Raw genomic sequence first — 10,941 nt, 5'->3', positions numbered from 1 at the left:
CTTTTTGATTTTAATCTCATTTCATTTCACTTTTTCGGGCGTACAGTCGTGGCTGCATCGCTCATCACGCACACTTCCTATACTGTGGACAAAAAAAACACCTTTTTCACTAACGCTACTCGCCGTTTGTCTGTAAAATGACTGTAAAATGCAATTTATTGTTTTAACTTTTCTTAAACTTTGTTGCTCGATCCTCGTACATCGTACAGCCCTAATCGCGAGGCGACCGCGGATAAGCGCGCTTGACGGTGGTCTGTTTGCCGGAGCAAAACACGGCCCTGGGCTTGCCCAGTGAAGCGAACAAACGAGTATTGAATGGAGTTTTCTCACTCGAATGGTTATAGTTGCTTCCCATTCTCGCACAAAGGTGACGGTGTGATTCATTTTTTTTTCTTTCCTGCACTTACTCTTGCTCGCTTCCATCTGGCCATTTGTCGCCTTGCCAGAGATCGATCGGATGGAGGCATTCCAGTCCACAAGCGCACATACACACAAACACACACCAACACGCATACATTCATTGGACCAAAAACCCGTCATAATGTCCATGAACATAGCAGCCATCATCATCATCATCATCATCATCATCATCATCACTAATACCATCAAAAGACACGAGGGATACCACAAAATAATATGCGCGACAGGTACCTGCCGGGCATATGATATCATCATTCGGTATCAGAATTCCGTCCCTACGTCCGTGTAAAGGTGTCGCGATCCCATACTAGCATACTGCACGATTGTTGCTCAATCCATCTTGCCCGATAGACTTTGGGCCGATTGAACGGCCGCCCACACGGTGTGAAGTAATAGCAAACGCCAAACAAAACACCTAAGATCCATCCAAATCGATGCAGTTTACTAAACACTGTTTTCTCCCTCTGCTTTGCAGGCTACTACTGCGTGGGATTTGGTTTCGCTTACAACGTCGTGGTGGTGGTGGGTTGATGGATAAAAACTTAGCTATTAAAACAAGAATTCTTTCTGATATTTTTGCGAAGAAATATAGAATATATATATGGGATAGTTGTTCAAAACAGATCTTCATCTCACCTGGCTAGACATTATTTCCAATCAAGAATATAACGAATTTTTGTAAAAAATTAAACACTCAATATGCTACTCAAAACATTTATGCTTGCCTAAGTTAACCTAGCAATGGAAAATGGGTCATCACATCGAAGACTGGATTGTTCTTTCCGTTGCATAGTTCACGGTGCTTTGAGGAAGGACCTCCTACAGCCCTTCAATTTGCGTTTCCAAGGTGTTGAATTACAGTTCAGTGCAAAGTCAGTTTGGTTTGATCGATAGCATACGTTTTCGTTTTTGTTCTTTAACTACCGAAAGCGTGGTGAAAATGATTACAATCAATACATTCCCCCACATCCTTCCCCCTGTCTATTTTGAAGCTTAGAAAACTTTTGCTAGAGGACGTAAAAGTTTGGCTCTAACTATTGCGTGCTAAATGTTATTGCAAGTAGAGTAGTTTACAATTCCATCACGCTATGCTGCGAAATCCCTTTAAAAGCCTTAGAACACGTTATATATTCAGAAGCAACAAAAAATAAATTGTTTATAAAATTACTAATGTAAATTATACATAAACAACAATCTATGTGTAGCATGAAAATTGACAGTGGTTATGATAAAGTAAAAGTATTGTTTCCGCTTTTTAAAAAATCTTTTCTCAAACTTTTGTCACTTGAACGTAATGCAACTTTAGTAATTACGTTGGGATGATGTGTTGGGTGTTTGTGTCTGTATCTCCGCCAAAGACGACGCTATAGTGACGGTTCCCATTATCTCAATAACATGCCATAAGGTCTTAATCATATCTATTTTTCCATACACGATTTGTAGTTTCAGTGTCACAGAGAATAGCAAGCACTGAATCACACGTGTGGCTACCAATGCTACGTTCGAGTTCGTTAAGCTTTTGCATTGAATTTTTATTTGTTTTTTTTTTTTCACTCATGCGCCAGCGAACGCACCCTTGTGGGGTTAGGAAATGTTTCACGACAGGTAGACTCTCTAATTAAATTAACATAGTTCAAAATCTACCGCAGGATAATCGTAGATTAACGTTTTTCACTTCCTTTCTCAGGTGGCCGGCCACATTATTCGAATATATTCAAAAATATTCTTTTTTTCATCCACAATTCCTCCACAAGAATCATTCAAATGTAAAGTTTCTCAAAAAGTTTTTAAAACACATTTTCACATGCAACGCATACTGCAACCGCACCGAAATACTTGAATCGACAAGCAAACCGCAGGACTTTTCAACATACTTTTGTGTGTATTGGATACTGAACCATGATATCACTATCATTCTAGGTTATTTCTTTAACTTTACTCACATTATCACCAAAAAGCATATTTTCACATTTTACTTCTCCACCTTCCCGATATGGCCGTCGGAGCACAACGGACTACCACACGGTTAGACTGTATCGCTCAGATGTTTCCTTTTGACTGACAACCGGACCGAAACGGCGACGATGGTGACGACGTTGCCTGGCGACCACAACAACCATCGCGTATACACACGGTCGTGCTCTAATCAATCGCGTGCTGGGTTCAATCCCTAGCCCTCTGTTCCTTTTTGCCATTGCGCTTATGTTTGTGACCGTCATTTTCATGACCCATTGATCAATGCGCAAGGTGATTTTAGTACCCAGTGCGTTTGTTGTACAGCACGAACATGTGTGTGTGTGTGTGTGTGTGTGTGTGTGTTTGGATATGGTCGGGCAAAACCCGTTTGTGTTGGAGACGGCGGTTCGCGTCTAGTAGCTGGAAATTGTAAGGAATTGTTACACCATGGCAACGTGTTCGCTCACGTCCAGAGACGATTATTTGCCATCTGTATGGAGGGAAAATATGCAAGAGTGCTTTTTATAAGAACAATCGTAACATTAGACCAATAGAAAAAGGAGGATATAATTCTTATACAACAAATTATTAAGAGGAAATATCTTTCTGAACTCCATGCCATTCAAGAAAGCGTTGCCACATTTCTTATATATTTGGATTTCGTCATACTGTTGCAACTAGAGAAGTAGAACGTTAACCTTTAAGAAGACCTTCTGCGCTATTGGCAAGTTTTGAAGCTCATAGTTGCATTGAATCTGCATGATACGAGATTCAATCGCAACACATCAACCCATATGACCAGCGGGTAAATCGTGTTTGTTACCTCCCATCGATAATTTGCAGCACCAATCAGAATGTACGCCTATAACCTGTAAATATTTTGAAATTTTCTATGAATTTTTCTACACATAAAACGCCAGCATCGTCGTGCATCACAAAAATTAAAGATGTTAATGAACTGAGCTACAAAAAAGACACAATGCAGGCATTCTTTTCGTTCTTATTCCATGCCGTGTACCTGTCGCCAATAAAACCTGTTTCCCAATCAGCGAAGAGTTTCGACCTTGAACATGAACTTCCTTCACACGACAATCCTCACCAGATGGTTCTTTGCCGTTGGTAATCACAAGAACTACAGAGGCTGCTCTGCTGGAATAAAAATCCGAACTCATGCTTGGTTGTGATGCAGCAGTAAACTACACTTCAGTAAAACTACAATTACACGCGTTCGATTTCAAATAAAGTATGTTTTTATTATTAATAGTGTTAAATTTCTGTAAGTTCCTCTAGGTTTGCCCATTTATTTAATATTATTATTTCTTTACTTTAATCATTCACTCCTCGCAGTAGCGTAAACAGAAATTCATGAACAACACACGCAAAACTGAATTTATCTAAGAATATGCTTTCCTAACTTACGAAGGAAGGTGTAGGAACGAACACAACCATTTTACCTAACACTTCATCCTAATGAAAGCAAACGCAATCCTTCTAAAACTTTCTATTGATAGTGTAAGTACCTAGTAGTTTGTCAAGTCACATATGCTCAAGATTGTCCTAACGAAAATAGGCTAGCATTTTGCGACATCACAAACGAAACATTTGGAACGCAAAATGTATACATATCTTCCAGCTACATAAATCTAAAAAAACACGCGGTTCACGACAACACACTGGTGTTAAAACTGATGTTCGGTTGCATCAATTGCTAAAATAAGAATTTTAAAACTATTCGGGTTTTGAAATTATTTCAACTGCTATCGGGTTTATAGAGACTTTTTTTGTATATGAATTGAAGAAACAAATAATTAGCCTTTGTGCGATACGCTACACTACAGTTATTTTTGAACGAAATGTAAACATCAACGGTAAGGTAAGGGTTTGAAAATGGCGGAATGCAGATACAATGCTACGCTTTACAGCATATGTCAGCGGCGTTTCTGCTTGGTGTTTCTGGCGCATATCATCAGTACGAAGCGCACACATCAACAACAAATGCATAATGGAAGCAAAGCCGTAATCTATTGGTTGATCAAATCTCCGTAGTATGCGGTCAGTGCAATCAGCTTTCGGTCGAGGAAATTCTGCTCGATTTCCACTGCTCCGTTTGGACCGGCCAGCATCGTCAGCTGCTGCGTGTTCGAATTGCGCGGCAAGTAGAGGGCTATGTTTTTACTCACACGTTGAGCCGCTTCCATCAGCTGCGTAGCCGGTACGGGCAGCAGCGATTGCTCCAGATTGTACACTTCATCCTTCAGATAGCCTGGACCGCCCCACGGTGGTGATAGGAACACAACATCGGCCTGTAACCGATCCACCAGCTGCATAAAGTCTCCGACGATGAACTCTATTCGATCTGCCACACCGTACACCGCCGCATTGTGCTTGGCCATCTCTATCTTTCGCGGGTCAATATCGATCGCGATTACCTTTTGACAGCTAAAAGCAAACTGTATCGTGTTTCCACCGCAACCACAGAACGCATCGATGATAAGGTCCGAGCGGCACCGTTCGGCCGTGTGTGCTGCCACCTTCTCGGGGTAACCGAGAACCACGACTCCCGATCAAGTTTGATGCCAGCGTCGAAAAGCGAGAACAGCGAAAACCGCTTGTACCAATACTTTAGCAGCGATCTATCGTTGGCAATGTCTGCTGGCAGACTGGCGACAAATTTCGTTTTGCGCTTCTTTTTCTTCTCCTTCTTCGTCGTGCTGGTCGGAACGTTGCATCCACTTTCGCTGGACGCGATTCCGGGCGTTTCCAACACATTCTCGGTAGCGTCGCCACTTTCCAGCGAGTCCACTTCCTTCCCAACGACAGCCGGTGGTAGTTGATTCATCTCCAGGATTGTACTCGATCGTACACTCGCTCTGCCCACCGCTCCCGGATTTGCTTCATCGTCGTCGGAGGAAGAGTGTAGCAGAAGTGCATCTGCCGAGGTGGCAGCGTCCGTCTTATCGGCACCGCTAGCAGTCTGAAGCTCGTTGCCTTCGTCATCGAAGTATGAGTGCTTGGGTTTGTGGTGTTTCATTTTCAGCACCCGATTGTGCAGGCGAATGTGCTTTTTACGATAAACAACCTCCCCGGAGATATTTATGATCGATTCGGTCTCATTCGCCGGGTCCGAAAAGCAGTACCCCATCAGCTCGAATGCAGCTTTCAAGCGTTCTTTCGGCGTTTCTTCGTTGTCACTCTCGTGGCTACGTTTCAGATTGATCGGCTTTTCGTTAGGAGGTCTGTCTTCACCCCCATCTCCGGCCGGTTGCTGCGTTTGTTTTCCGAATGCCGTCGGCAAACCGTACGACTGCAGCACCGCCGACAAATCTTCGGCTGATTCCGCAGTCTTTCCATAGCTCTTTTCCTTATTGCTCGTCTCCTCGTTCCCATCGTTGGGTTCACTCGCAGTCTCGGGCTGGGACAAGCGCATTTCCGCCACCATTTCCGGCAGCTGTAGCTCTGGCTGTGGTAGCTGGTAGGAATGTGCATCGCCTTTGCATGCACCATTATTGCTGTTGCGTTTTCGTTTATAGTATTTTGAGCTGCTGTTTCGCTCACCACAACCCGTATTCGCTTCGTCATGTGCGTGTTCGGCCATAAAGTGGTGATACTGCTTGGCATACAGCTCTTGGAAGTGCTGTTGCCATAATATTTGCCAGTACTGCTCCCCATCCATCGCAGCCTCTTCGTCTGGTGGTAACGTGGCACCGGTCGCACGATTCGCCCCAACCAAGTATTCCGTTTCGAGCATGTCGGAGCTGTTCGAGCTTTCGTTGGAAATTTCCGAGCTAAGACTTTCGGACAGGTTCGAGCTTTCCGAGCTAACCTTCGAGCTGCAAAAGTCATAACTGGAAATTGTCATCCGCGTGACATTGGTCATGGAGTCCGTGGTGCCCACCGTAAGCGGTATGCTCGAGGTAACCGAATCACAACGTGGGCTTAAGAGAGCTTCATTTTCGCAGCTACCCGAGCGGTGGGTGCTCCAAAGTCCGTCATCTCCAATACCGCATCCGCTGCCACCCGCACCTTCACCAAAAGGTAGCGACCAATGTGCCATTTGGCATGTTGATTTTGTGTAGGGATGAGGGGAACAGGCGGAAACCACTATTTCCATGGCACTGGCAGCCGTGATTGCATCGTTATCGAAAGAAAAATCTTTATCCACCTCGGTGGCCGTGCCGGGTGTTGCTTCACTTTTATCGTGCGGCGTATTGGTACCGGTGGCCTGGCCCTGGTCTCCCGGCTCTAAATACTCCGGATTGATGTAGTCGCTGTACTTTTCAATCCACGACGCCCAGATTATTGCTTCACCGTGCTTGTTCCAGTACGTTTCCCATGCTTCGTGTAAATCTTCCCGCCCGAACGCTTCTGGAAGACTGTTGTTCCGTTCCATTGACGCAAGCGATGGGATAGGCCCGCCGCTTCCACGGCCATGCTCGCCGTCTCCTGCGTTCGTTTTGCTGCGTTCGAGTAATTCATCTTTGAGAGACAGTTTCCGTTCATGGATGCGTTCCGAAAGGTCTGCTCCACTATCACTGGAATGCAAGCCGGATGTGACAATGTTTCTTACGCTGCTGTTGCCTGTCGTCAACCCTGCCCCAATGTTCTGCGTTCCACCCCCTGAAGCATAGAGCACATGTTCATGCTCATCCGTGCTACAGTAGTTGGTATCGGAGTGGCTTGCACTGGCACTGAAGTAGCAACTGGCGTCACTGGTCGTCCCCGGATCGCGATCGCCCCATTTGGAAGTCAGTTTACGTGCACCATCTCGTCCAAAGCTTAGCTGCTTAGCCAAAGGTTCCTCAATGAACACATCGTCCACTTCGGCACGGTCCAGCACATCTAATATTTCGTCACCACCGCCCCCAGCTGGCTGCTGTGCTACTGCGACTACAGCGCCTTCCGCACACTTCGCTTCCACCGATTGTATTGCTGATGAAGCATTGCCCTGCTCTGCTTGTGTTATGGGATCCATCGATGTTATCAAGGGCACGGAATCACCTCGTTCCAAGGTGGACACGTACACATCGTAATAATTCTTGATGAATACACGGCTGCATAGGCAATAAATGCTTTTCTTCTTATCCTTCACCAAAGGATGCGACAGGTAAATCTCGGCTAAGGGTTCCCAGTGGCCCTCGGAAGCGCTCATCGTGGTTTTGTGCACTACAACACCAGCGCTGGAAGAAACAGTAGAAGGTAAGTTAATTTGCCCGTGTGGGCGAGGAGTTTCCCAACCAAACAAACCCGCACCTGAGTGGATACGAGCTATGCACAAACTTGTTTCGCACGAATACGTATGCATTACGCGACACAGCTTACCATTAAAAACACCACTGGGAGGGGATTTCGTTTCGTTCCTTTCAGATCGACATTTTTTATTTACATTCATAAGAATTGAACTTCTGACCCGCCAAACGCATGGCCCGAATTCCCGTTGAGCAAGACGAGGGTTTTTGACGTTCAAAAATTGCTGCATCTCGCTCATTTTATCTAGCCGTCCTTTACTCGCTTACAGTGCTCGTTTCGAGGTAAGCTTCTGTGCTCCCCTCTTCTACTTCACTCCAAATACTACATAAATGTTTTTCCATAAGCCTTTCGTTGGGTTGGTGACAATCTACGCGCATCATATACCTAGGAGTGTATTTTCTCGCTCGATTTATCGTACCTTCTCTTTCGCGCACATGGACACGTGAAAAATGTTTACAACTTGGTGGGTATAAATAGTAGCAAAATTCTTCTTCTTCTTCTTTTGGCTCAACAACCGATGCCGGTCAAGGCCTGCCAACCCACTTGTGGGGTTGGCTTTCAGTGACTTATTGATTCCCCCCATAGCAGGATACCCAAGTGCCACAAATCCACTAAACGACCACTAAACGGCTTCTAAACGACTCAAGTTCTCTACCTAAACGGAATATAGAAAGACTTCGTTTAGCAGACGGCAAACGACTCATTCATTCTAAAAATAGCAAAAAAGCTGGTGGCGCTCTCTGTTGGTGGGATACCCCAACCAGTTGAGCTTCATCGCTTGGAGGAGAGCTTTCTCATTTCCTCTGTACTGTTGTATGGTTTCGCATTGAAGTTATGCATCGCTAGAACTAGAACGGCGATACAATTGTTTAATTACTAAACTCCAACGGAAACCACCAGTACTGAAGCAAGTGAGAATTGAGTTATGGTCGTTGGTGTTGATACCCACGTATCTGACCACACGACCATTCACATAGATTTTTGCTCAGAAAGTTATAAGGCTATATAGGTCATTATAAAATGAAACTTGTCGAAACACATTGCAAGAAAAGGATAGCAATATAATGATGAGTATTACAATACGCCATCTATTGATCAAACCAATGAAGCTGTGGAGCTTTCATTTTTTTATATGGATATTAAATTTTCCAGTCGTTTAAGCTTAATCTGTGGCGCTTGGGTAGTCAGTCCTACGTATGGCGGCACGGTCTATTTGGGGCTTGAACCCATGACGGGCATGTTGTTAAGTCGTTCGAGTTGACGACTGTACCATGAGACCGGCTTGTAGCATGAGTAGCAAAATAGAAGTGCTAAATTTAGTTCATTACAGGCGGTCCCGAGATACACGGTTAATGCCCAAGTGCCACAAATCCACTAAAAGACCACTAAACGGCTTCTAAACGACTCAAGCTCTACCTAAACGGAATATAGAAAGACTTCGTTTAGCAGACGCCAAACGACTCATGCATTCTAAAAATAGCAAAAAGCTGGTGGCGCTATCTGTGGTGGGATACCCCAACCGGTTGAGCTTCATCGCTTGGAGGAGAGCTTTCTCATTTCCTGTGTACTGTTGTATGGTTTCGCATTGAAGTTATGCATCGCTAGAACTAGAACGGCGATATGATTGTTTAATACTAAACTCCAACGGAAAACACCAGCACTGAAGCAAGTGAGATTTGAGTAATGGTCGTTGGTGATGATACCCACGTATCTAACCACACGACATTTATATAGATTTTGCTCAGAAGTTAGAAGGCTATATAGGTCATAATAAAATGCAACTTGTCCAAACACATTGCAAGAAAAGGTAGCAATATATGATGAGTTGTAATACGCCATCTATTGATCAAACCATGAAGCTGTGCTTCATTTTTTTTTCTATGGATATAAATTTTCCAGTCGTTTAAGCTTAATCTGTGGCGCTTGGGTGGGGACCGAAAACGGCCGCAAAATACCGCGTATCTCGAATTTCCGCGTAAGTCGAATCTCGTGATTCCCAGCCAAAATATCACCAATTTTCGTGCAATTTTGCAAGTAGGGGTTGTTAAAGCCACCAAGTTAATTATTTGATATGTTTCTACTGAATTGAACAGTTTTAAACGATTTGAAATGGTATTTCACATTCGATCAATACGGAAATTATTTGGTATTTCACAATAGATGTGTCAAATCAGTACAATTTGCTCAAAGAACTGTCAAATTTGGAAAACCGCGTTTCTCCGAATCCGCGTATAAGAGGTACCGTGTATAACCAAAGATAGTTTAAAATACACATATTCTGTTTGTGCCGTACACACTTAAAAATTTTTGCCGAATCTCGGTTAATTTTTGCCGAGATTCGCACAACTTGGCAAATATCTCGGTTAATTTCAGTTGCCGAAATTTCAGTTTGTTTTGACGTTTACGTTTAATCGAGATTTTCGGTTGTGATTAACTGAGATTTCGACAAAAAATAAAAACAATCATTTTGGAATGCCAGTTCTTTTTTATTTGCATACAAAATTGTTTAAATAATTGGATTGAATGTTTAGTAAGAAAAAAACGCTATTATACCTTTTTAAAGTGGATTAATTATTTCCGATGAAAGTTCTAATATTTCATAATCTTGTATTTACATAGTAAAATCTTATATTGATTATATCAGATTGCTATGTTATGCACTTTTACTTTTATTAAAAAACTTATAACGTACATAATAAATAAAAGACACAATTAATAATCACAATGAACACTTTAAAATTATGTGTGCGGTGGCCGCGCACCAACCGCACCGAGCGCCCCTGCCGAGAGCTCCTGCTCGATCGGCTCGCCAACACACTCTAATTGTGCGCTCGGCACACACTAAGCCTTGCGCTGCTTAGTGTGTGCAACAGTGTGCGTGACACACTGTCGTCCTCCTAGACGTTGACCGGTGGCAGCGCAACTGCCACGGCAAGTCCAGGGGTCGGCACGGCTGCCCACAACACAGATGAATTCATATTATTATTATTCTTCTTCTTCTTCTTTGGCTCAACAACCGATGCCGGTCAAGGCCTGCCAACCCACTTGTGGGGTTGGCTTTCAGTGACTTATTGATTTCCCCCCATAGCAGAATAGTCAGTCCTACGTATGGCGGCACGGTCTATTTGGGGCTTGAACCCATGACGGGCATGTTGTTAAGTCGTACGAGTTGACGACTGTACCATGACACCGGCTATTAGTTATTATTCTAATCACTAGAATTTTGCTTTTCACCTGGCTATTCAAAAGCAGGTGCGCTTTTTAAATAAGGAGAATGTAAATAAATTCTTTTATAAACTTGATTTTAAAACAGCTGAT

At 43.6% G+C, this 10,941-nt stretch overlaps 1 protein-coding gene across 1 annotated transcript; it reads right to left on the bottom strand.

Annotated features, from left to right (window-relative positions):
- Positions 1–3,608: 3,608 nt before the first annotated feature.
- Positions 3,609–7,766, bottom strand: LOC121601282 (trimethylguanosine synthase-like). The gene is given in 3 exon segments (XM_041930114.1): positions 3,609–4,918; positions 4,921–7,553; positions 7,627–7,766. Coding segments are annotated over 2 exon segments (3,126 nt in total). The 5' UTR covers positions 7,526–7,553; positions 7,627–7,766; the 3' UTR covers positions 3,609–4,397.
- Positions 7,767–10,941: the final 3,175 nt, after the last annotated feature.

This window comes from Anopheles merus, unplaced genomic scaffold (assembly GCF_017562075.2).
Source record: "Anopheles merus strain MAF unplaced genomic scaffold, AmerM5.1 LNR4000053, whole genome shotgun sequence".
Taxonomy (NCBI): Eukaryota; Metazoa; Arthropoda; class Insecta; order Diptera; family Culicidae; genus Anopheles; species Anopheles merus.
Note: the sequence above shows the minus strand (reverse complement) of the source record. Positions and strands in the feature narration are given on the sequence as shown.